The sequence below is a fragment of the Peromyscus eremicus genome, chromosome 15 (assembly GCF_949786415.1).
Source record: "Peromyscus eremicus chromosome 15, PerEre_H2_v1, whole genome shotgun sequence".
In the NCBI taxonomy this organism is placed as follows: domain Eukaryota; kingdom Metazoa; phylum Chordata; class Mammalia; order Rodentia; family Cricetidae; genus Peromyscus; species Peromyscus eremicus.
This window is the reverse complement of record NC_081431.1, coordinates 19427498-19455402: the sequence shown is the minus strand read 5'-3', so window position 1 is coordinate 19455402 and position 27905 is coordinate 19427498. Positions and strand designations below refer to the sequence as shown.

The 27905-nt window shown below is 42.6% G+C and overlaps 1 protein-coding gene across 1 annotated transcript in view; it reads right to left on the bottom strand.

Annotated features, from left to right (window-relative positions):
- Pld5 (phospholipase D family member 5) overlaps positions 1-27905 on the bottom strand; it is a 216312-nt gene that overhangs the window by 4595 nt on the left and 183812 nt on the right. Inside the window, exons 6-9 of the mRNA XM_059281047.1 lie at positions 21586-21783; positions 11950-12086; positions 7774-7942; positions 2858-2972 (exon numbers count right to left, since the gene is read on the bottom strand). Coding sequence (XP_059137030.1) covers positions 2858-2972; positions 7774-7942; positions 11950-12086; positions 21586-21783 — 619 coding nt within the window. The remainder of the gene's footprint in view (positions 1-2857; positions 2973-7773; positions 7943-11949; positions 12087-21585; positions 21784-27905) is intronic.

Sequence of the window (27905 nt, the reverse complement as noted above, 5' to 3'; positions counted from 1 at the left end):
TCTTCTGGAAGTCTCATACAAACTGAATGAAGCTATAATCCCATGCACTGGGAATTTTATTAGTTCCACATTATCAATGAGTATTGAAGGAATGATTTAGGAGATTTCGGAGTGTGCTCATGATTATTTAAGGTATCAGTTATTTTCCCTTTTGATGTCCTTTGAGTGTTTTTATGTTAGAGCTCTGCTTCTCTCTAGGGAATCAGGGTTTTGCTAAAACTGTTGTCTATAAAAGGAACTCACCTAAAAACATCTTAGCTCAGGAGGAGAACGAGAGCAAGGATCCAATGTTTGCTAAGATCCCAGAGCCACCCAGAGCCAGTGTGTAGAGCCATTCATATATTATCTCACTTAACCATCACACCGCCATCAAAGGGTGGGCTCTGCTGTCCCCCTCTCACAGATGGGGAAACTGAGACTCACATGAGATTACAGGACTTGCTATCATCTTCCACTTTGTGTCAGTGCTGTAATTCAAATACAGATTTTTTTTTTTTATGATCCCCAAACACTGATTTAATTTGTCCAGGGAATGTTTGGATATCAGTGAGACACTTCAAGACCAATAAACTTTCGTTACTAAGCTACCACCCCATGTCTGGTCTTGGATTGAGGTCTGTCCTCCTCTTTGGTTAAGGTGTCACTGAACATGCATGTGACACCTTACTTTAAATAAAAGCTACAATAAGCCGGGCGGTGGTGGCGCACGCCTTTAATCCCAGCACTCGGGAGGCAGAGCCAGGCGGATCTCTGTGAGTTCGAGGCCAGCCTGGGCTACCAAGTGAGTTCCAGGAAAAGGCGCAAAGCTACGCAGAGAAACCCTGTCTCGAAAAACCAAAAAAAAAAAAAAAAAAAAAAAAAGCTACAATAAAATATCTTGATTTGGGGTCTTAAACCACTGCGTGCATGATTGGACTCATCCCTAAGTTTTAGATAATTTAGCCAGAAGTTCCTATTTTTTTGTAAACATTTTTGAGGTTTTTGTCACTCATTTTTAAGGTTTTTATATTTATTTATTTAATATTTATGAGCGTTTCGCCTGCCTGTTATCTATGTGTACCACTTACATGCCCAGTGTCCTCAGAGGTGAGCAGAGGGCAGTGGATACCCTAGAACTGGAGTTAATGGATGTTGTGAGTAGTGGGAATCGAACCCTGGTCCTCTGCAAGAGCACCAAGTGCTCTAAACTGCTGAGCCATTTCTCCATTCATTGTCACTTTTGTCTTAAAAAAAAAAAGCCAATTTCATTGTTTTCCATAGGCTGATAAAGATGAGGAAATTAAAACAATCCCATTTTGAATCACCTTTGAATGTGCTTATAATCTAAAACCATCAGAATTACATATTAAAAAAATTTTTTTTTGAGACAGGGTCTTTCTATATTGCCCTGGCTGGTCTGGAACTCATTATGTAGAGCAGGCTGGCCTCAAACTCACAGAGATCCTCCTGCCTCTGCTTCCTGAGTGCTGGGTTTAAAAGGTGCACTACCATGCCAGCAAATCTTTAAACTTTTTTTTTAAATTTTATCTTTAACTGTGCATATTTGTATGTGTCTGTGTAGGGGTTGGTGCGCATGAATGCGGTACCCATGGAGGCCAAAAGAGGGTGTCGGATCCACTGGAGCTGGCATTAAAGGTGGTTGTGAAAATGCCCAACATAAAGTGCTGAGCACTAAACTCTGGAAGATCAGTAAGCGCTCCTAACCGCAGAACCGTCTCTCCAGCCCCACGTATTAAAAACAAAACAAAAAACCAAAAAAACCCTAAGTGATCTATTTTTAAGAAGGCAATGCCATAATTAGGAAAAGTAGAGACTGAGATCCTCAGGCTGAGATTGCAGTGACCCCATAGTCTGGACAGGACACCCAGCTCCTCTCGGATACCTGCACGGCCGAATTGCTTCCTTATTCAGACCCCGTATCCTCACTTCTAAACATGAATTACAGCCTTCTCTCTGCTAACAGTGATGCTAAGAGGACTAAACAAGGTGAAAGTGCTTCACGAAGTAAAGGGTTTTTTTATTCGCCCACGGAATTTAGAGAAATAACTGATAGGGGCTCCATATTCATTCCTGCATCCCACAAACACGTTTTGCTTCTCTGCCGAGGCTGCCACTTCACCCCAATTCTTTAGGATTTGCATGTCTCCTTTTTATAGACAATGTCAGTTCTGTCTGTGATGATTCCAGTGAAGGAATTACCCTGGCCTCCCACATGCTGTGAAAAGTCAGAATAACCCCCACCAGTGTAATAATGATTTACGCACCTGGAATTTTATTGCCTTAATAATAATCGCTAACATTAATTGGGCATCACCCGTGTGCCAGGTGCTTTGTGTACATTATCTCTCATTTAAACGTCACTCGGTGAAGTTAAAAACTGCCACAAGCCTCATTTACAAATCAGCAAACTGAAATTCAGGGAGCTCCAGGGAGCCGCTCCACGTTAGACATTTAGAAAATGGCAGAGATGTCATGAGAAGATGGTATGGACGTCCTTGCTGCCCAGACAGTGTAATAACTCCCCAGAACCCCAAGATAGGATGTCTCATGACACTGTAGACAGGAGAAGAAGCATTTTTGGTCCATATATCCATTCCATGCCGGACAGAACTCACCTCTCACGAGCTCTCTGTTTCCTTGCTTATAAAATGAGCCAAATGGACAGAGAGTGTCTACAGGATGTAGATGGTGAACTGTCTTCCAGGATCACCAGCCATGGAGTAGAGAGAGGGTCTACCTAGCTGAAGAGCTCTTGGCCTTTACCCTCCCGCTTTTTAACTACACAACCTCATCAATAGCTACAGTGGACCCCTAATGTCTGGGTGATCCCCAGGAGCTTTTCAACCCCCATACCCACCAATGTAAGCTGCCCCGTCTGTCACCATGTACTTGTTGCGGTTTAATTTGGGAAAGGTCTGGTTCTTTTGTTCTTTTGTTGCACAAGCATTCTCTCTTTCCAGATCAAAAAATTTCTGTAAGACAAAAAACCAAAAGAAGAAGAAAAAAAAAAATGGTAAGAAAGCGAAGCGGGTCAGTTGAGAGTGTTTTGGGTCTTGTTCACAAGCACAAAGGAGTCTATTATCCAAATATCAACAATAGACCTCATATTGGGTTATTAAAATGACACTCTTGTTACTTTGTATAGAGGAAGCTATTTTTACTCTCAGTCCATGTAGGCAACAACAAAGAAAATTAGCATGCTCAACTAGCTCTATAATTAACTCTGCAAAGCTAACAAATGAACACAACATTCATTCTCTGAGCAGGGTGAGGGCTAGGAGGTTGTTTAATTCTCACTGTCTTATTCAGCAGGGCACACTGGCACTGGAAGCAGCCTCTAGGTGCTCTGTGTCATGCATGCCAACAAACTGAATGAATATCCTTACCCGGTGCATACATTATGTCAATGACTAGCTGATTCATCTGAGAATCTGCAAAGGTCAAAAGAGATTTTGCCGCAAGAACAAATGGTTTCCTTTGGAACACCCAAGTTCACAGGCTTTTTCAGTGGGCAACAACAACAACAACAAAATCACAAATTCATACTATGGAATTCTAGCATGACTCAATAATAATAATAATGATAATGATAATAATAATAATAATAAATAGCATTCAACTTCACCCAAGACCAAAAATAGAGGTGCTTGGGGAATGAGGCCTGGTTGCAGGGAAGACAGGCCTTAGAAATTTGGCCAGTGTTGGATCAAGTGCCCATTGTGAATGAGCCCATGCGACTCTGAAGGCTGAGCTTAGAGGAGACACACGCTGAAGTCCAGGGTCTCAGGTCTCCACTGCAGTGGAGAACACGGATTCTAAAAGGTCTTTCCGCTCTAGCCTCTGTGTGCTGGAAGGGAAGAGAGGCAGAGGGCAGATGTGGAAGATGAGACTTCGTGTGCAATTTTAAGGTTCTGCTTGTTCTAATTTGGTTTGGGAAAATACTGAGAGTTGGTCTAGCCTTGTGCTTCATGCTGGGGGAGGGGTAGCCTGGTGATCACTAAGGGTCCATCTAGATTTTCCAAAAACTCTATTCTGAGCTTCATGTGGGAAACTTGTGAGACAGCAGAAAACAGATCAGATTCTCTGACATTATTAGAGGTCTTAATGAGCTGGGAGAGAAGCAAAGAGACCAAAAAGAATTGGGTAATTTATTAAATAAAGTAATTCAAGTTAGCTGTGAAAATATTTTTTAGATTAAAATTAAAAAAATTATGCATATGTATGTTTGTATGTTGAAGTATGGGTATGTGCATGTAAGTGCAGGTGTCCACAGAGGCCAGAGATGTTGAATTCCCTGGAGCTGGAGGTATAGATAGTTGTAAGCCACCTGAATCACCTGATGTGGATACTGGGAACTGAACTCTGGTCCTTTGCAAGAGCAGTGCATGTTCTTATCTGCTGAGCCATCTCTGCAGCCCTAAACTGTGACAATCTTGCAAGCAGCAGTCTCTCTCTGATGTCCTCAGTGATACCAAGCCACATCTGGGCAGGGAATGAGAGCATCTACTTAGAGACGGAGTGCCCTGCCTGGTCCCAAACCATCTATCTGCTTTGTCAGGGTACTGTGCCGCCTGCAGACATACTGTATGCAAAGTTTCTATACCCTACTTTTCTTGTAAGAGCTCCCTGGCCATCTGTGTCCTAGATGATAGGGCCATGTTTCCTTCCCACCCATGCTTGTCTTGACATTTAAAAATACATGGCCTCTGTTTTATAAAATGGCCAGCAGTGAGCTATTAATGTATGGCTTATTCAAGATTCATGACCATCTGTGTCCGAAATGGTGATGCTGATGGGGTTCTGCAGAGGGTACTACGGTGGATTCCTCTTTCTTTGTAGGATTTCAAATGCAAGAGCCTTAGATGCAAGCATGCTGTGGGGTCAGGAAGCAGCATGGTGGGGAAGACCCCTGACTTTGGATGAAGGGAGATCAAGAGTGGTTGTGGGAGTGAATGTACCATGCTGTGTGCTCCAGCCCCTAGAAACCGCATAAACTCGACAGAAGATCCTCTGATTTCACTCACTGACCTCCAGGATGCATGATACTCACTAGGGATACCAGATCATAGACACCAACAAAGAAAAATCTGGACAATGCTTGATCCATAGGAGGGTGTCCAAGTCTGGTACTGAAAACCCAGGCAAAGGCCCATGTCTTGGGAGGTCATATGCCCTATTGGGAGAGTATTGCCTTTGTTTTGCTTAATGGGCATGCTGTGTCATTCAAATTACCTTCTAAATAGCTATGTTTATGCACATAGACTAGTGTTGCTATCAGCTTTGGTCTATGAAGCATCTTTCTGCATTGGTCAGTAGTTAATACAGAGACTCACAATTGGTTAGAGCATTGAGGAGAAATGACTACTGAATGCTTAGCCACAGATGGAACATCTATACTCCAAGGCACACAGACCATCAGAAAGAATGTAAGAGTTGGGAGAAGGAGCAGGGAGAGGTGGGAAACCCTCACTTCTTGGCAGGGCATAGCTGTTGCACCTTCGGATTTAAAATAAGCTGTGATAACCTGCACTAAATTTCCATAAGACTGGGTCCATCAACACTGTCATGGAAGCAGGGAGTGGGGAGCATGGGATTCCATCCTTCCCTGGTGATTTATAAGCAGTTCGTGGTTGATAGGGAAGGGAGAGGCATTTTCTTTAGGTGTGTGGCTGCTCATGCCAGGTCTATGCTCCTGTAAACAATCCCTCTGTAAATGGCCACAAGGAAACTCACTGGGGAGAAAAAAAGACTTGGGTATTGCTCTGGGTTCTCTTTGCCCTCCTCACTGGTAGTATAGTCTATCTTATCACTGCGTTTCCCAGCTCCCCACCCTTTTTTTTTTTTAACTGCTTTCATTTGTATATACCAGTTTAGCACATATTTGGAACACTACTAGCTTTGTGTCAGTCATTAGGAATAGTGACTAGATGCCTGGTTTCTGTGTCATTTGACTTCCCCTGATGCTGTCCCTGAGCTGAAACCACTCCAGAATTCTCTTCTCCATGAAGAGGCATCATGCACAGCTGGACTGGTCTCTTGGGCCTTGCCTGGCTCCCCGTATCAACCTCTGCTTTTCCTCCCAGTATTTGATTTCAAATCCCAGTTGGAATCCTTACCCTGTCTTGGATATTTCATACACTTTCAAATCTGGCCTACAAGACAGATGATTGGTAATAACCACAAACTTGTTTTCATATTTCCAATACTTACAATGATATGTAAACTCCTAGACATGGGGGTGTCTGCTTCAGATTTAAAAAATAAAGTTAAGTACAGAGTTGTACAGAGATAGAGACAGAAATTCTGGGGTCCCCTATATGGGAAGAAAGGAAAACAGGTAATGGTGCTGAGACTATCGGACCAGGATCATCCTCAAGCCTATTTCTTCTGTCGCAGTGAAGCACAGCTGCCCTTCTGAACACACTTATAAGCCTCCCTTGTCTTCTGGTGTCACCCTGCAGGTGATGTCTGCAATGGGACGAAAGCTGAGAGGATGCCACCACCTGTAGGTTTAACCATCAAGTCTCCCACTCCTCACTGTTTGTCTCTGGGATATCGAGGGTCAGGGATAAGCTGGAAGTTGCGATTCAAGATGGATACTTCAGGGACCCTGCCATCAGGTGTCAACAGACGCCTCAGGAAGCACAGGGCCTGTCCTAGAGTGGAGTCTCAGCACACAGCTGTTGAATGCACAGGGGCTTGGTTTGAAAACTGAGGACAAAGGGATTGGTAGTCATCAGTCAGCTGAAGGGGGGGAAGAGTGCTGTAGGCCGAGGAAAAAGCACCCACAAAGGTCCTGAGGGGAGAGGGCAAGGAAAACCAAAGGGGAGCCTGAGAGTTGTCAGCACATTTCACGGGTACTGTGGTTTGAAGGGAAAATGTCTCCCATAGGCTCATGTGATTGAACACTTAGTCTAGCAGGTGGTGATATTTTGGGGAGGATGTAGGACCTACCTGAAGAAGCAGGTCTATGGGCAGGGGTGGGACTTACAGGTTATATATCGTCCCTATTAACAGCCCAAGGTCTGTCCTTCCTGACAGGCCAAGATGTAACAGGTCAAACTGTCAACTCATGCCAGCAAGGCACAAGTCCCAGTCACTGTGAAATTGTGGGCTCAAATCAATCCTGCCTCCCTTCTGTCACTTCCTGTCAGATATTTCATCACCACGATGAGAAGAGGTGGATATTAGCAGGCTCCCCACCTTGCCTTCCTCTGGGCATCCAGAGGCGGATGAGCACGTGACATAGAGATTGGAGCAAGCCCAGGGGGCTGGGCTGGTGGAATGGTGGGCAGGGTCAGCATGTATTGATGGATGTTTCAACTCTTTGTCAACTTATGAATAAGATTAGTAGGTGAATGAAGTGGTTCCAATAAAGTGTGTCCTTGAAGGGGCTGAGGAGATGACTCGGAGGGTAAACTGCTCGCTGGGCACACATGAGAACCTGAGTTTGGATTCCTAGCATCCACATAAAGCTTGGCAGGCAGCTGTCTATAAGATTAGTGATGGGGGTAGATGGAGACAGGTGGCCCCTGGAGCTTGGTGGCTAGCCAGTCTAGCCAAATCAATGAGCTCCAGGTTTGGTGAGAGACCCTGTCTCAAAAAAAACCCAAAAAAACAGGTAGAGAGCAACTGAGGAGGACATTTGATGCTGACCTCTGGCCTCCACGTCCCCCTCCCCCACTGTGTGTGTGGTGTGTGCCAACAGCTTTGGTAGACATGCGAAGGGAATAAGCCCTTTTTATTTAATAATGCAGGCAACAAAACACTTACAACTTTCAAGCTGCAGTTGGCTATTTCGGTGCAAATAGCTTTAAGAGACGAAATGAAGTTAAATGTGAGGGGGTCGGTCTCCTTCCAGAAGCTAATGAGGAGCCGGACTTTAACGCTTCGTAACACCAAAGCTTCTCTTATTTTCCCATCCAAATCTGGCCAGTATGTCCTGCAGAGAACAAAGAAAGAAAACTATTTGAGAAATAAATTTTCCTCGACAGCAGAACACGTTGCTGTTTCTTTGTGTGTTGCTTTATTCTGTAACATGTCAACCATCTTGTAGGATAGCTTGATGACACAGGCCTTTGGAGGTAGCCACCAAGAGGCGATGTATTTCTGGGACCTCCTAATAGAAGGTTTTATACAAGGCCCATATATAGACCTGATAGAAGGTCTCAGGTCCATGGGGTGAAGCTGTGTGGAGCCAGTGTGCAGATGGACTGACCATCCTGGGTTGTCCTCAGTTTACCTCCAGTGCTTTCCAGACCCCACTATGGTGTGAGCATCTACCTTTGGACAGAATTAGCTGTGAGTCCTGCACACTTTTTCCTGGATATCACACCAGCCTATGTTCTTTGATGTCATCCCTCACTCCCCAATGAACTTCCACTCTGCTTATCTGAGCTGCCCACTGCTCTCATTTCCAGGTTGTCTTTAGCACCATCTCTCCAGACCCAGCCACCCACAGCTCCCCTCCCTCCTTCCCCTGGGCTGGACACTGGGAATCCACCATCAGGCCACAGCTTCCTCTGCCGTCTAAGCCTCTTCCCACACCAATTCTTCCGGAAGATGCAGTTTCTCAGCCCTTGCCATGTGTTTCTATTGCCATGTGGTCCCTGGGCTGAAGGTGTGTGTGCATGTGGCCTTCTGCTCCACCCATCCCCCATGACGTCGTTTCAGAGGGGTCAGGCCACGTTATTAAACTGTGGCCTGTCAGTGCTGTAACCATGGCATCTCCAGGAGGCTGCTCTCTGTCTGACCCTCTCTCTATCTGACCCTCCTGCCCTCGAAGCTCCCTTTTCTTAATCACATGAAGCCTGTCCTTTACTCCTGATGGGATCTATGATCCCCCAAATTCTGGCTCCTTTAGCTCCTCCTGGTCTCTTTTGCCTGGACAACCCAATTCCAGTTATGACCACCTGCAGGCCACGTGTCTCTCTATCTTCCTCTTGATCCTTGCATGTCCTAAATCCCGGGTGGTACTAGAATGCTCTGTCAATTTCTAGGGACTACTAGGAATGGTCACCCAAGCCTTGTACTCTAAATTATTCCTTTACCACAGTTCTTTTCTCTGTCAAATGCACCTCTACAGCCACTGCATGACTGCCTAAAAACGGGTGTGGTCCTGTTACTCCTCCCATTAAAGCACCAAAGCCTCCCGAAATCATGAGACTCTCTAGTGAGCAGCCTCCCCGCACCCCCTTGCTCCCCACCCCTGCTCCTCTCCAGTGTGGTTTATCACTGCCTCATCTTGGCTCTGTGATCCAGCATTGAACCTGGCTGGCCTTTTTCTCCACCCGAAGTTTGCTCACACTGTCCCCTTTACCTGGAACAATCCCCTTTCCCACGACCCTACCATTTCTTGTCTACTTCATGAATGCTTTATGATGTAATTTACGTAAGACTTGCTCAATATGCTTCCTCTAATTCCAGCATGGCATTGTGGGTGCCTTTCAGTGTACTGTTTTCGGTAAACCCCTTCAGTCCCATTCATACATGTGTTCTAATAATCTTCCCTGTGCCTCTCTGCCCACTTCAGATAGCATTCCAGGGACCACATGCATTCACGCTGTAATCATAAATGCACATATCTCAGCAGACAGTTGTTAAATGTATACATGAATGAAGGCTGTTATTATAGTAATTTCCCGTTATCCATGGGGATCTTCTAGAGACTCCCAGAGAAGGCTTGGAAAACTTCAGATACTACTGGACACTACATGTTCCCTGCTTGTTCTTCAATGTGCAGACTCAGCAAATAAGGTATTGGCAATAATAACTAATAAGGTAGAACAATTTTAGTAATATAATACACTAAAATAAAACTTATTTAAAACTCATAAATTGATTTTTTAAATAGTGTTTTATTACTTCCTTGAGAATTTCATACAATATATTTTGATGATATTCATTCTCCTCCACAAATTGCTTTTTTCCCCCCCAGAACTTTCCCTTTGATATTTTTAGACTGTGGTTAAACTGCAGGAGGGGAGGATTACTGAACCTCGACATGGTCACTCGTCCTTCACACATGTACCTATTCCCTTCTGAAAGATGCATTTCACATGACTGAAGAGTCAAATCAGGAGCAACTCCAAATCGAGACCTAATCAGTGAATCCCAGAAAGAAAGAGCATTTGTTGGCTCTGGCAGGAACAAGTGAAACTGGGCTTTCCATTTTTTAAATGTAATGTTAAAAATAATTTTTTCGGTTAGCATCCAAGGTAATAAATAGGTTTTGCAATGCCATCTTCATATCTATCTGCCATCGTGCCTTGCTCTCATTCATTAGTTTTGGTGATCACTGTTGGTTTGTAGCACAGGGGAATGAACCCAGAGCCTTGCAATCATTAGGCAAATGCTCTCTGTTTGAGCTTCGTATTTTTTCTTTGGTGCCCTTTTGTTTAGAAAGTTGAACATATAGGCTTGAAATTTGATTTGTTTCTGTCCATGTCCTGTATGTAGTCCCAGTAAGCTTATTTATTTGCTGAGCTGGGCTTGGTGGAAACTTTCTTTGGTCTGTTGACTCTCTCTATATGTTTCTGGTTTTTTGGTTTTTTTTTTTAATTCATTTTTTTAAGATTAGCTCCTGAAACAATGAGTTTTAGCATGGCATCTTCACACACAATGGAAGAAGTATTTGAACAACAGCCAGAATGATAAATAACTAAGGTATGAGCTTTCAGATTGGTCTCTGGCTCTTTAAACATCTTTACATTTTTCCCTACTTGTAAGATTTTTGTTTCTTTGAGACAAGGTTTCACCCTGTAGCCTAGCCTGGATTTAAACAATGTAGCCTTGGATGATCTCGAACTCCCTCCTGTCTCAGACTCCCCAAATCTGAGAATACAGGTGTGTATCACCAGACACCACAGTCACCGCCCCCAGACTATGAAAGACCCCAGTTTTGCCCATGGGAGTCTATGGGACAGTTTTGTTAGTCTTGAGACATCATCATCCTAGAACCCCATAAACTTAGTCCCCCATCCTCCTTGGTAATGGGATAACCAAGCACAAGATGCTAGGTTTCCGGAGGAAAGCTGACATCTAAAATTTAGTCTCAAGCCAAATGAACAGGAGGCATAGGAACGACAGGGAAGTGTGTGGGAAAATCCATGAACATTCAAAAGATTCACAGTGTCTTAAAGTAGCTCTGTCTTAATAACATGCCTCTTACAGCTCGAAATGTTTTCCCACTGTCATGAAGCGACCCATTTCTGGCAGGTTTTTTGCAATCTTATAGTCATTTGCATAAAGATGCTACATATTATGCATATGTGGGATTGGCAAGATGAAAAATTTTCAAGTAATACACGGCACACTTAATCGTTTAAGCTCACTAAATGGCTATTTTGAAATTATAATTTTCCCGGAATGATGAAGGTCTTCATTTGCAGTCAGAAATGTGCATTTTGGAAAGTGTTTCCTGGTTAAACTAATTATTGAAAACACTGACAAGCACGGAAAGTTCTGTCCTTGCAGCAAGCAAGCAAAAGAGGGAATCCTGGTCCAACATTATGTGTGAGTATTCTCCTGAAAGCTTGTTATATGTTCTGCCCCTGAATCATTTCCAAGTTACTATGTGATCCAACTGGGGAACTGAGAAGTTATCCACTGTACAGATACTCTTCTTCTCATATGGAAGGGTACACGGTCTGAGAACATGTATTTTAAATTCCCTTCTCCTTCACATTGAGGGCACAGAAGGAAATGCTTTTCTGTTTAGGTAATTTTCAAAGTGGAGTTTACCCAATCTTCTTTCTGAGATTGCTCTCATGCCTGTAGGATAAACTAGTGAGGTACTCCTGCAGAGTGAGACCCCAAGTCTTTAAACTGGACCCACTTGGGAAGAAATGCATGATGGACAAATTGCAGATGCACAACTACAGCATGACATGCACATCTTGGAGCCCAGAGGCCTGAGCACCCCATAGTGCAGGTTGGAAAGTTCCTGACCTTTTTGTGCTCGTACTGGATATAGGCAGGTAGTCCGTGACAGCAATGTACACATACTGCTTGGCATCATCAATCACGCTGTAGATGGCATCAATGTCAAAGCTTCTGTTTTTAGGACAGAAGAGTTTGGGAGAATTCTGTGAAGATGTAAAACCCGAGATGTTAGAGTCGAACTGTAGGCATCTGTGCATTTAAAAGATTTTTTTTTAATTTGTGTTGGTAGGTCTTGGTTTATCATTAATTACATGATATGTAAACCTCCTGTCTGTTTATCCTCCCTCCCTCCCCCCTCCCTCTCCCTTCCTCCCCTCCCTCCCTCCCCCCTCTCCCTCTTCCTTCCTCCCCTCCCTCCCTCCCTCCCTCTCTCTCTCTCTCTCTCTCTCTCTCTCTCTCTCTCTCTCTCTCTTTCTTTCTTTCTTTCTTTTTGGCTTTTTGAGACAGGGTTTCTCTGTGTAGCTTTGGTTGTGCTGGAACTAGCACTGTAGACCAGGCTGGCCTTGAACTTACAGAGATCCACCTGCCTTTGCCCTGTACCACCACCACCCAGCTTCCTTTCTATATCTTGATCAGTTTACAACAAAACTAGTTTGGGTTTTATCAAAGCTGAGGCAGGATATGCCTCAAGTCCTTGAAGTCTGTCCCAGAAGGGAAATTTTGTTTTCCATGCACATCTTGCTACTGTGAGAGCAACCTACCTCAGCCTTATGTGATTCTAGGATTCTCTCCTGTTGCATGTGGCTGAGGATTTTCATAAGTATTATTTACAGACTTATATACACATAGAGAGAGCAATTTATTCTAGAAGTCATTTCATCTGAGAAGTGATGTTGGCCCTAAAAATATCCAAGACACAAATCTAAAAGTCTTATTTTTCTGGATCTTTCATAGAGTCGGGAAGAGGAGTGCTAACTGTAGAGATCATCTATAACCCTCCAAGGAAAATCCAAGTTACTGTGATGCCCAAACCCATCAAGAGAGTCAGAGAAGAAAGCTATTGTGCCAGACATCAGCAAAATGAGAAAAGAGGCAAATGATGCTGGAGGTATGTTTCTAATGTCTGAACTTTCTTATAAAAATAGGTTGTTTTTAGATGCACTTGGTATAAAAAGGGGGAAGATATTCTTCAGAATCTTCATTGTTTTCCCAGTGGGGAGGGTTAGAAAGAGCATCTCCTGTAAGTGCCGCCTTTTTCTGACAAGCAGTTCCCTGTGGGAAGCGTGGGTGCACAAAAGAGAGAATAAAGGTTTCTGGAACTGTCTGGAATGAATGGCACCACGGGACAATAAGAGTTCCCAAGTCATTTGTCCCCAGTGCCTTAACCTGCATTGGTGGGAATCTCACCCTATTGCGGGGTTCACAGAATGAAGGTACTGGGATGAACATCTCCCCACAGAAGGAGCAAAGTGGCTATGTAGGGGCATATTAAGGGTAAACACTTTCCAGGCATCCCTGCCCGGAAAGTTCTTGTGATGGCTAATAGTGATTGTCAACTGGCTAATAGTGATTGTTAACTCAACAGGCTCTAGAATCATTGAAGAGATGAGCCCATGGGCATGATTCTAAGAGAATGCTTAGATCAGGTAAACTGAGGTGGAAAGATCCACCTTTACTGTGGGTGGCAGTATTCTATGGACTGGAGTCCTGAACCGCATAAAAAGAGAAGGCAAGCTGAGCACCAGCATTCAGCTTCCAGCACTCAGCTTCTGCTGTTTCCCAACTGCAGATGTGATGTGAGCAGAATAAACCCTCCCTCCATCAAGTTGCCTTCCTAAGATATGTGGACCCAGCAGTGAGAAAGATGAGCAATAAAGTCTTCTTGGCCAGCAATAGGCAAAGTATACTTTGGATTAGTTATTTTGCTTTTCTAAGGAAGATAAACTTCCATTCTTTAGTGGGAAAAATGCATTCAAATGCTCTTCCTAACCCATTGCCTTGTCTCCATGGCATTTAACAAATGGATACATGTGGCTTTCAGGATGAAGTCCTGTCTGAGGATGAGTACCCCCTGGCTGTTATTCTGCCCCCCAAGCCCCATGTCCCCAGCCTATGGATGTGTCCTAATCACCTCTGCTTCCTGACATTTGCTCCACTGGGACCTTGGGTGACATGCTTCCCTGCTTGTCCTACTGGATCTCTCTCTAAATTCCAGCTCAGATACATGTCTTCCATGAAACATTTTCTTTCTTTCTTAGATCTTAAGATGGAGGCTGCCTCTGGGCTCCTAGGCTGCATATTTCTTTTTCTTTCTTATCAACTCCCTCCCTCCTTTATTTTCTCCATTTCTCCATCCCTGGGGATGGTGGGAACCAGGGCTTGCCTTAGGCTAGGCAAGCACTTTACCACTGAGCTGCATCCCCAGTGCCAGCCTCACCATTTCAGTCATGCTGTGCCAGGGTATCGAGTCACACTGCTGCACAACCCTTCCCACAATCCACCTCCAGAGTTTACCCTCTACCTTACTTAGCACATTCGGAGATATAATTGCTTGCACTTGCCTCTCTGTCGGCTAGACTGTTTCCAGCATGATTTTAGGGGTTGTGTTTTATTCATTTTCCTATATCATTAAAACCATACATTCAAATGATTTAATTTCCTCAGCCTGTTTGGTCTGTCTTAGACATAGCTCGGGGTGCCATGGAGTAGCTGAGGAACTGCTCTCTGGACAGGTTCTTGGGCTCTGAAGCGTGTCCAAACACTCATGGTTTTGTTTTAGTTAAGAACTTTCTGAGTTTCATCCTGGGATCCCAAACTGGGCTTTGCTACTAGAGAGAAGCACATTTAGGTGGGGAATGGTTGGGGGCTATTGTGCCCTGATGTCAGGGGGAGAGTGAGAGCTCTTGTGATTTAGGCCAGATTCCACACTTAAGAGTCCAATAACATTAATATACACTATCTTCTTTTAGTCTCCCTTACTTCTGGCCTTTACCCTCCACCCCACCCCCTTTGCCTCCCCCTCTCCCTTCTTGCCTTTCATGAGACAGAGTCTCACTGTGTAACCTCAGTTGTCCTGAAGTCTCTATGTAACCCAGGCTGACCCTAGATTAGTAGCAATCCTCCAGCCTCTGTCTCCAAGTTCTGGGATCACAAGCATCTCTAGGCATGACTAGTCTGCTTCTTAATAGAGTGAGTAAGATTCTCACCCTTTCACACTAGTGCACTCTGAGGACCGAATAGGAGAATAGCCCATTCTCTGCATGGGTCATGGGCACGCTGTTGCTCTACCAGCAGATATTCTTAGGTGTCTGTCATGCTCCGGGCTCAGGTCTAGGCAAGTGGCATATGTCAGTGGTTAAGGTAAGCTCTGTGTACTGTGGAGCTTCATGATACTGCTTCATTGGTTGGTGTGTTTGCATATCTGTCAGCTCTTGGGCTGCACTTTTATTTATGTATGTATGTATGTATGTATGTATGTATGTATGTATGTATTTATTTTACAGCTCTTGCCCCTCGTACCATATACATATTTCATGCTCAGTAAGTAACTGTGAAATGAACATGAATGTACTTCATAAATTGAAAATGTTCCAAGTTTGTCTCACCCCAACCTCTATTCCTAGTTGGAGTAGCTTCATTCTAATTTTTTGTCCCCACGTGGACATCATTATGAGCATTAATCTGGGTTAGTCTTTTTTGAGTTCTCTTTGCCTAACACAATGCTTGGGGCTTGGCAGGTGCTCCATGTGTCTATTAAGGGAAGGTGTGGTTATTTACACCAATGTCTTTGCATCTGGGGCTTGGTTCTACCCCTATAGACAGTATAATGTCCCTTAATATATAACAACACAAAAGAATGATGTACTGCTCTGCTAGAATGCTAACTGGCTCCCACTGTGCAGAGAGGTGGATGCTACATTCTTCCCCTCATCACTTCAGAGGAATGTGATAATCTTGGTGACGTGTGTTCCTTCATTGCACAGTTGAAGTAGAAGGCAAGACTATAGAGCCTGCTTTATGTTTCAGCTGCCTTTACCGATCAAGAATTCTTGAGGCACCCCGTGTCTGGCTTAATCTAAGTTTTCTCTTGGAACAGTAGGTGTTGGATGTATGCATATTTTATTTTGCATACTCAGTCAGTAGGACTTTGTAGAGAATTTAGTAGGTTTCTAATTTACTTCACAATGGTCTCCTGGTTTTTGGAAAGGTCATGGTGTCTTTCTAGAATATATACATTGAGATAACAAAACATGGAAAGAAAACCCACAGGATAGGAGAGAAGATGTGCAATCGTCCATTTGCCAAAGGCCTTGTACAAAGAATGTAGAAACCCCTCCTAGGAGCTCCCCAGTGGATACTGAGTACAAATGAAAGATGTAGTCAGCATATAGCAACATTTAGAGCACACCCACTAGGAAGGTTACCGTGAGACAGAAACAAGAAGTGTTGACAGGAACATGAATATATGATGGGTGGGATTTTAGAATGGTACAACCCATTTGGAAAGCAGTTTAATAGTATCTCAAAATGATGAACAATCAGCAATTCTATTCCTAAGTATAAACCCCAGGTATCTGAAAACTCACTTAGATAGAATCTTGGATATGAATGTTCACAGGGGACATATATACAAGAGCTCGAATATAGAAACACCAAACATCTATTAACCAACACACACTTACACAAAATATTGCATATTTACAATACAATATTATTTAGCCATAAAAAGAAGCAAAAGTAAATCCATAAATCCATGCTACAACATGCTTGGAGTATGCTAGGTGAAAAAAAAAAGTCACAAAAGGCTACCTTTTGTAAAAAGACTACGTTTAGATAAAATCTCCATGAAAGGGTGCATACATAAAGGTCTAGATCAGAGGTTTCTAGGGCTGTGGGAGGGGAAAACAGAATGTAACTGCTAATGATTATGGCAATTCCCTTGTGGTGAAAAAAAGCATTCTGAAATGTGATGGTGCTGATGACTACAGAGTCTTTTGGATACACCAAAGCTCATGGAACTATGAACTCTAAAAGGATTAAGTTCACAGTAAATAACTTCTATCTCAATAAAGCTGCTAAAATGTAAGTATTAATAGAAAAAGGAATATGGTGTGCTACCTTTCCCCCATAGCAGCCCTGAGTTCTTTTCAGTGTCTTCCCCTCTCAACTGATACATCTCCCTGACTGACAGGCAGATGGACTGATTAAGAACAAGAAATGAAACCTGTCTCATACCTGATCAATATAAACAAACCATGAGCAAATGAAACTTTGGCCTAGAAAGCAAATGTGTAGTTTTTTTCAAGTACATTAAGGTCTGTGAAAAGAAATCTACAAGACATAAACCCCACTCTCATCCCTTTCCATCTTCTGACTTCAAATATGTGAGAATCACAATTACCTGCTACTCGGGCACTAGAAGTCATATAGATAAGTCTAACCACATGCCAATTTGTGGTTCAAGAGAAAACTATAAATAATTACTATTTTTTAATCATAACTTGAAATTTGTACTTAGTTGTAGTGAGTTAGGAATGATCAAAACTCTATATCATAACTGGAAATTTGCTCTTAATTTTAGTGAGTTGAGAATGATCCACACTCTATATCATAACTGGAAATTTGTATTTAATTATACTGAATTAGGAATGATGAAAAGTATAATTTTAGGACTGGTGACTCCTCAAGTCTTCAGATATTCTCCGTGTGTATTTAACTTAGTTTTGGGACTGTCAGCTTTCAAAAATATGATGTACTATTTTTTTTTTTACAACAGATATATTGAACTTAAATTAGTTTGCCTTGGCATTTGCTTGGCATATATTACTGAAGAAGCTATATACATTCTGGAACTTCATATCAACATTACTACCAATAAATCCAGTCTAACATTTATTTATTTATTGCTGCTTTCAAAGTATTGATTGAGGTCCTGGGAATATAAATTATAAAGAGGGTATGCAATCTTTAGAGTCTTATAAAATTATGGGGAAACCATAATAAACAAATAATTACAAAGCTCTGATAAATAAAAGAGTGAGAGCAAAGAGCCAGTTCTGAAGGTGGGGCTTCTCTAAGGGTTAAAAAAAAATACAGGTAAGACTTTATATCTCCTCAAAATTAGGGGTGTGTGTGTGTGTGTGTGTGTGTGTGTGTGTGTGTGTGCATATGTATGCACATGGAGATATATACATAAACACACACACGCACACATATTGCATATGAGTATGCTGGTTGATTTTTGTCAACTCGACACAAACCCAGACATATTTGGAAAAGGAAATCTTAATTGAAAAAAAAATCTCTTCATGAGATTGTCCTGTAGGCAACACTGTGAGATATTGTCTTGGTGAATAATTGATGTGGGAGGACCCAGATCATTGTAGATGACACTGTTCCTGGGCTGGTGGTCATGGAATAGTACAAGAAAGTAGGCTGAGCAAGCCATAAGGAGCAAGCCAGTAAGCAGCACTCCTCCATGGCCTATGCATCAGCTCCTGCCTCCAGGTCCCTACCTTGAGTTCCAGCCCTGACTTCCCTGGATGATGGACTACAAGCTGTCAGATGAATAAGCCATTTCCTCTTCAAGTTGATTTTGATCATGGTGTTTTATCACAGCAATAGAAAGCTAAACAATACAGTGAGAGAAAACATGAGATTTATCTTTCTGAATCTGGTTAATTTCATTAAATAATATCTCCAACTCCATTCGTTTTCCTGAGAATGACATAATTCCATCTTTCTTTATGGTTGAGTAAAATTCACATATATGTGTGTGTGTACTCACTGTTTTTTTTTAAATCCTTTCACCTGCTGAAGGGCATCTTGGCTGGTTCTACATCTTACATTCTGTGACTAGCATAGCAATAAATAAAGATCTACAAGTGTCTCTGTGGTCTGTTGACCTAAATTCTTGCCAATAGATGCTCGGGAGTGGTTCAGCTGGATCATATGGTAATTCTATTATCAGGTTTTTGAGGAACCTCCATATTGATTTTCACAGTGGCTAAACTGGTTTACATTACCAGGAGCAGTGATGTATGTGTCTCCCTTTCCCTACATCTTCACTAGCATTTTCTGTCATTTGTTTTCTTGATGATAGCCATTCTAACTTGGGTGAGATAGATTCTAAATGTAGTTTTAATTTGCATTTCCCTGATGACTAAAGATGATGATTTTTTTTCATATTTTTACTGGCCATTTGTTTTTCTTCCTCTGAATATTATCTGCTTGACTAAACTGCTCATTTATTGATTGAATGATACAGTTTTGGGGTGTTTAATTTTTGATATCTTTATAGATTATAGGTACTAATTCTCTGTCAGATAGATGGTCAACATTGGTTTTTATTCAGTATCTGTTGGATTTAAATTAAAGGTAGAGTTGATATTATTAATGAGAAAATAAAATAATAAATCAAAGAAATGAAAATAGAAAAGAAGTATTATGTAATTTTGAATAGCTAACTACCAGAATATGTATTTTTCAGTTCATTTGCTAGCTATATCTTGGATTAAAAGTCAATCTTTAAGTTTTCCTAGACTAGAACAAAGGTGTACTGTCATTTCTAGTGAAGAGGTGTCAGAAAAGAGACCTTGTACTTTCAGTGGTTTAACTAAGGACCTGAGACTCTCTATGATAGATATGGCAATGTTAGAATTCACAAAGGCAACACCTGCCCTTTTAAATGTGGACAAGAAGCTTATTCACTTATGTCTAAGATTCTCATCTTAAATTTAAGCTACATGATTGTTCAAACAGTTGCTCATTCCTTCATTTATTTCTTGTTGCCTCTCTTCTATTTTTCTGGATCCTTTATGTGAGGCATCATGTACTTTATTTCCCATTGCTGCTTATGTACAGATTGGGAATACACTCTAGCCTTTGAGTACTATTGTTATCTTGAGATGCAATGAAAACGCTGCTTCTAAAGGGCTCTCTGTGATGATTCTGCTTACTGCTACATTTTTGTAGGAGCCAGTGGGGACAAGGGCACCATAAAAACCCCTACAGAATCAACTAACCTGGGCTCATAGGGTCTTACAAAGACAGAACTGACAATCAGGGAACCTAAATGGGACCAGCCTAGGCTCTCTGCAAATATGTTACAGTTGTGTAACTTGGTCTTCTTGTGAGACTCCTAATGGTGAGAGAAGAGCCTGTCTCTGACTCTGTTGCCTGCTTTTGGGACCCTGTTCCTCCTATCAGATTGCCTCATTTAGCCTTAATAGAAGAGGAAGTGCCTAGTCTCACTGCAACTTGATATATCCTGGCTGGCTGATACCCATCGGAGATCTACCCCATATCTGAAGAGAAACAGAAGAGGAGGAGTGGATAGGGGAAGGGAGGAGAAACTGGAAGGCGAGGAGGGAGGAGAAACTTTGGTTGGGATGTAAAAACCAACCAACCAACCAACCAACCAACCAACCAACCAACCAACCAACCAACAAAAAGTCCTACTGCTCCATGGAAGTCCTTCCCATTTTGGGCTGTTCACATTTATGTGAATTTGTTATTTTACACAAAAACTTCACTCTCCTTTTGACCATCTTATACTGTCTTCTGGACGTTCAGATTGTGCTTTTACGTGAAAAGGGTAAAAAGGATATAATTTACTACTCTCTGATAAATGTTCGCTGGCACATAAGAGTTGCTAGCATAAACACTCCGGCACCCATTCAGGGAGAAAGAACAGCAGTCATGTAGGAACACGGTTTAGAGAAGACTTGCTGAACATCAGGATGAACTCAGGAGTGTGATTCAGGTCTGACTCGTGAGGTCTCACCCTAGGTCAGGTGCTAATTCTTAGTGGTTCTAGAATTCGGAAAGAGTGGGATCAGAGGCCTAGATATACACACTCCCAGTTCCTAGTAACAGCATGGTGGGGAGGGTAGTGGGGTGATGAGAGGAAGTAAGGATGAGGTACTAGTTTTCACCAGAGTCAGAAGACATCAGGGGTAGCCTTGTGCTGGCCTGCCCCAAGCAAATACACCAGCTCTGGCTTTGTCTGTTTTCCATACTGAGTTCCCTCAGATTTGTCTCACCAGGGTTCTACTGTTAGGGACATGTGGGAATCATGGATGAAGAACTCATCAGCTGTCAGCCCGCAGAGCTTGGGCCTCAGTGGTGCTTCTCATGGGATGGACTTCATACCACTGGAATGTTTTTAGTGTCTTCTTTTGTAAAATGGCCACAACGGGCTCTTCTGCACTCCCCTCCCATGGGCTCACGGAATGTTGCAAAAGGAAGTGCAGAAAGATTCTAAGAGGCAGAGGTCGTGGGGACTGTAGCTCAATAGTGTCTTCTGGACATGACAGGGCTATCGTACTCATGAACTCATATAGTAGTTGTGGTTGCATGTAAGACCTACATAATAATATCAAGCCAGTCAGCTTTCCATGATATGGGAGGGATCCCAAGGACCATCTCTAGCTGAGACTATTGGCAGGTCATGGCTTCTAAGGGACAGAGAGTCAGTTTTCCTCAAAGGTGTGGTCTCTGGTATGCTGCCCATGCTATAGTCAATGGCCTTACACCCATGCCCACATGGGCAGTGCTAACTGAACTCAATGGGTTATAAGAAAAAGAGGCCATGAGATTGGGACGTGAGGGGGGTTAGGGAGGAGTCTGAGGGGCTGCTATACCAACCCTTGGGAGGACAAAATTTGAGGGACGATGAAGCAGTGAGGGTGCATGACTCACCGACACAAAGGCTTGTGACTTGGTTTCGTTCAACTGGAGTTGAAGCTTCTTCTCATTGTCATACACTCCGTAGAGTCTCTTGGACCAGGTCTGAGGTACTCTGCTCTTGAATTTTAATGAGCTATATAAAGCAAATATCCTTTGTAAATCTAGGACCAGGCAGCTGCAGTTGTAGAAGATGACACCGAGTTCCTTCATCTGTGAAATTAAAATTGAGAGCATCAACGTGGGGTGCAATTGATGCTGTTATTTTCAGAGAAAAAATGCATAAGAGTGCTGTAGCAGAGACCTCTTTTTTTTTAAATGCACTTCACTTTTTGTTATACGGAAGTATGTAGCTAGGACCACATTATAGCATATAGAAGAAATATATCCTAAAATGTTCATATACAGGAATAGAACTTTTCCTCCCTTTTTGCATTTGGCCTTTTACAGAGACAATTTTACCAGCTACAGTTTTCATATTGGCTTTTCACATTTTTCCCCCTCAACACCATTTTTTTAAGTGGATACTTAAGCAGCAGGACAATGACCCTCCATTGCAACATTACAGAGCAGTTGTAGTCATAGATCCTGGAGCTGCACTGCCTGGAAATCGGCCCAAGTTCTGCAGTGTGAGAGCCATGTGATGTTTGAGTAATATGCTTAATCTCTGGACCTCAGTGTCCCCTTACATAAAGTGGGGGTAATAGTGTTAACCACATAGATGGAGTTGCTATAACAGACCGGTTAATACACATAAGAGCAGTGCTTGCAATCATTAAAAATTATGGCAAATTGTTTTTTTTTAAGATTTATTTATTTATTATTTCTTATGTATACAGTGTTTCGTCTGCACGTATCCCTGCAGGCCAGGAGAGGACGCCAGATCTCATTACAGATGGTTGTGAGCTACTATGTGGTTGCTGGGAATTGAACTCAGAACCTCTGGCAGAGCAGCCAGTGCTCTTAACCACTGAGCCATCTCTCCAGCCCGGCAAATTATTTTCTACAAAAATGGCACGCTCCTTGACAGCAGTAGACTAACACCTGTACCAACGAGACCATGGAAGTTTTTTTTGTCCCTCTTTCCTCAGTGCATGAGAAGGAAAGTGAAGCCCACAGAGTTAAGTAAAATTACAAGTCAGAGATCAAATCGGTAGTAAATTAAGAATTTGATTGCAGGTTTTGTGAATGGTGGTCAGATATAACCCGGCAAAGACCACAATGGCTTCCTCTGAATCTACTGTGTCTTTGTGGAAACTGTTCATTATATCTGATTTGCTCAAAGAAACAATGTAAAATTTTGATTGGAAAAGAGCAGAACACACATGTGAATGCTTTATATGACTTAATCTCTCAGTCAAGGGTTGTTTGGGAGACCTGGGCTCCTGAGGAACCAAAGCAGGAATATGAAATTTCCTTCCCATCTGTTTCTTTCTCCAGGAGAGACTGACTGCCATGTAGGGATTGTATGCCCTTGTCCTCCAGGGCTACCAGTACAACATACTATGAGGGCCTTTCCATGTTCATCTATTTTGAACTGTCTTTATTTCTCTAGCTCCATGGCAACCACAAATAGATATACATAGATTATTTAACCTGCTCAGGAACTTGTCTCTATTTTCTTGTTAATGCAAAAAATAACATGAACATCCTTGGACATATTCTTGTGTGCATTTGTGCAAGTGTTTCTTCAGTATTGAGTGTTACAGTCAGAGGAACACATACATTAAAGTTAAGAAAAATGAAAGGTTTCAGTGGGCAGGTAGATCAGGAATATGCAAAGATACTTAGTTATGACATCATGGGCCATCTACTCAGACCTGAATGGCTGGAGCTAAGCAGGGACGAGAGACTGTGTATACAGGTCTAAGTGTGCCAACACCTCTTTCCAGGTGACGGGGTAGAACTACAGGGTGGGGATGTTGGATTCCCAGGGACTTTTAACCTCTGAGCCTGCTCTCCAGCACCCCACAGTAACTCTTAAAATACACCCTGTGTTAGGCTCTACACCCCATTGTTTGTAGCGTGGGGAGTTCAGCAGAGGAGAGAAGGCTCACTGACCCATATAAGGCCCCACATTCCTACTGGAGATCGAGTCTCCAGATGGATCTCAGGCTAGCCTTGTCAGGGGGTCTCTCTATGACCATCTTCAGCATTGTTACTGCTGGACCCTTGCACCACAAAGGCTGTTCTGTTAAATTAAGGTTTCAGTATCAGGGGGCATTGGGTTGGTCTGCTGTGAGGACGTCTTGTTGAGAACACAGCTTGTTTGCATTTCGGTCTAACAATTATTTCAAGGGCCAGTAGACAATATCTGACCAGCTACTGTTACCCATCCCTGAAGCTGGCACAGTGCCCAGCTCCAGACACTCAGTATAAAGTCACAGAAGAGAACTAGCATGTATTATAAAATCATGATGCAATCTAAAATGAGCCATACTGGAGACCAGCAGTCAGCAGTGTTTCTTCACATAGGTGTGAATACTTGACCAAAAGCCCATCTCCACCAGAGATGTGGAAAGGGGAGGAAAAATGGCTGCCACTGAAATTAGGTAAGTTAATTAGACTTGGGATCTCACTGAGATCAGCAGACAGCACTATTCTTGAGACTGAATGCAATTCTTTCCATGGATTCTGTCAAGAAGCTCAGCGGGATTCTCCTGGGAAATCAGGCAGATAAAACAGACTTTTTCATAAGCTTGTACACTACCATGTGACTAAACTTAGAGACAGGAAGAATTGTATTAGCATTGTGGCCCTCAGTTTATTAGCTGTGTGTCTCTGGACAAGCTCTCCGACTTCTTTTTGTCTCTGAGAAAGGCAAAAGCCAGCTGTGACACCTGGGGACCGACATGCAATCCTCAGCCATGCCTCTGTGTTTCTGAGATCTGGCTTGAGCCTTCAGCTTTCTGGGAAACAGTTTCATAGAACATTGTCACAGATAGGGCCACGCTGTGGGCATTCATGATGGACTGAGGCAAAACTGAGACTTTGTAATTGAGACTGAACACACACGAAAACGTGAACATTATTCGAGCCATGAAAATGACCACACATGCCTTAGCCAAGCTGACTCAGTGTGGTTTATTCACTACAGCTTAGCTTATCTCATTTTGGAACCTCCCTCACTTCCCACCAGCATCCAATCATGAAAAAAACTTTGCTTCCTCAAGCACGTCCCCAAATCACCTAACAGAAACCTGAAGCCATAACACCCTAGAACTCACTTACTGAGATGCCTCAGGAACCTTCTCACCACATCTGGCTGTCTCTCTATTCCTGTTGGCCTTTGGCTGGGGGCAGTGACCCTACACTCACGTCATAGGGCAGTGAGGACAGACAGGTCGGTGCAGCCGCACAGTAAGCATTGCTCAGCAGTTACTTTTAGACAAAGTGCTAGGTAGGTGTTCAGTATCACTGTAGTTAAAGTGGCAAGTTGTTCAGCAGCAGGACAGAGGGACTTCAAGGGAGATGATCGAATGAACGGCAATAGTGATAGCTGCGGACAAGCACTGAGAAGGATGCTGTATTTGGAAGAGGTTTTCCCACTGGTACCTAAAGCTAAATAGTCCTCTTGAGACACTTCTGGTGTCTCTGTGATAGACTTGATCTTAGAACATGTGCCATCACGGATTTTAATCTGGGTATCTGGTGAGCCAAATCTTCAAAAGTGAATGGGAAAATCGAGAGCATGGCATAAAAATGCTTATTTGATGAGAGATAACAGAAGCAGCACTCATTCATTGGTCATTGTGTTCCGGGGACTGCTCTAAACGTCTCACCCATCTGTGTCTTAAAATCATTTTCTTTAACAGGCATCCTTTTCTACTGGCACACACAGTGATGAGTTTCACAGAGACATTTTCATAGAAGTCTGTCGTATACTTGGACCACATTCACCCTCCTCTGCCCTTTCTCATCCCTCTGTCTTGTTATTCCCATTCATTTTTGTCAGGGAGTCTCACTTCTATTATCATATCTTATGTAGCATATGGTTTCACACAACTATATAAAACAGAAGATCTACAAGTGTGAGAAAAGCATTGGTTTTCCTGAATGACTTAGTTCACATAACGTCATGATCTCCTGCTGCACTCATCTTCATGGACATGGCCCACCTTTATCTTTCTTGTGGGAAAATCATTTGTGGTGTGCATTTATTCCACATTATTTTTATCTGTTGAGCTGCTGGAGGACTGCTAGCCTGATTCTGCAATTGGCTGTTGTGAATAATGGTGCAATACATCTGCTTTCTTAAACTTCTCTTGAAATCCCCCTCATATGTAAGGAAACTGATGTGTGGAGAGATCCATGCCTAACAAGGAAGGCATCTGAGCTTACGGAACTTAATGACAGTTGGATGTTGCATTTGTAGGAATACTTCTTTAGTGAGGAATATCTTTTCATTTATTTGTGTCTTTAATTTCTTTTTATTAATTTAATGTTTTTGAGAATTTCATAGAGTAATAATGTATTCACACTATCCAGCTCCTCCTGTGTCCTTCCTGACTCCATCTCAAATTCATGACCTTTTCTTTATTATTCACACACACACACACACACACACACACACACACACACACACACACACAAACACTCACAAATACAGCCTACTGAGTCTACCTATTGTTGCTCATATGTGTATGTGTTTATGTCTGACCACTTGGGACGGAATAGCCTACCAAGGGGCCCATCCTTGAAGAAGACTGACTCTCTCTCTCTCTCAGCATCCATTAATTGCCTGTAGCTCTTCATCTAGGACCTGGGTCTCATGGAATTTTTCCCACCATGTTGTCATGTCAACTGCCTTTGTTATTGTGTTGGTCTTATTTAGGCAATCACATTGTTGAAATTCTGTGAGTATAACTTCCCTGTCATATATGAAGGTAGCAGACGTCCTAGGTCTCTGGTTCGTAAAATATTTCCAACTCCTCTTCCATGATATTCTCTGAGCCTTAGGTATAGGGATTGTGTTGTAGATATATCTGTTAAGTTGTCTACAGTACTGGATTTTATAAGAATTTTTTTTGAGACAGAATTTCTCTGTGTAACAGACCTAGCTGTCATGGAATTCACTTTGTAGACCAGGCTGGCCACCTGCTTCTGCCTCCCAAGTGCTGGGATTAAAGGCACGTACACCACACCTGGACTTACAAGGATATTTTAATATAAATATATAATGAACTTGGGCCATGTTTCTCCACCTACCCCCCTACTCCATTTCTTTCTCTATCTTTTCCATTTCTTTAGTCTCCCTCATCCCCTTAGGCAATTTTCTCTCTATTTTCATCTCATATATAACAAGATGAGTTTATGTATCTATATAGGATCTGGGGTCCAAAGTGTATAACATGTGTTGCAGAAACACTCATTCCTTAAGCAGAGCACTTGAGTCAAGATGTTCCCTGGAGGTGAAAGCCCAGCCCTGCTGTTTACTTCTATGTCCTTTTTTTGTCTGCTCAAGTGTTCTGTGACTCAAAATTAAGTAAAAATTAGAGAAAATATGACATCACACTATGTCTTTTTTTCCTTTTACCTTCATTTATTTGTTTGAGACAGAGTCTCACAATGTATCCCTGGCTGGCCTAGAATTTCCTATGTAGATCAGGCTGGCCTCAAAGGTCCAGTGATCCTCCTGCCTCTGCCCCTTAGTTCAGGGATTACTGGGTGTTTTGCCACTATGCACAGCTAAAACCCATTTCTAATTATTGTTTTCTTAGGATTGGTAGAAGGTGGTGATCGGAGTGAATGAAGAGATTCCTCGTCGCTAACGGAAGCCTAACAGCAGCCAGGCTAACAGCAGCCAGGCCTGATGGGTTTGTGGAGTGGCAGCCAGGGCAGGCACCTGATGGATTCTCTTGTTAGCATCACAGGGAGTGGAAAGACATTAGCCTCCTGGTCTGCTCTGCTTCAGAGTAATTCATGCAACTAGCCAAACCACAGCGTCATTTATCATCCACACGTGTGCAGGGTGCTGTTTCCATAATTGTATAGAAGCATAAACAAGTATTTTTTAAAAATTTCTTGACAAAGACAAAAGATCCTGCAACTGCGAACAACTTCCAGGCTCCCAGTTAGCTGCTGATTAATATTTTGAGTTACTGCAGGAAACTTAATTACTGTGAGCTCTAGCTTCATTTATTTGAACCTTGAAGGTGAAATCTTTGTTATTGATAATAAAAGAATGAATAATAGCACTTTGGGGGCTCCAAGACATCTCCTGTCTTGAAACATACCCACTGTCTTGGCCCTTTATTCCCAAGTAGGTGGCTGGTACTATTTAACTTGCTGATGTCAGGTTTTCTATGTCTGCCACATGGGAATAATGTTCCCTG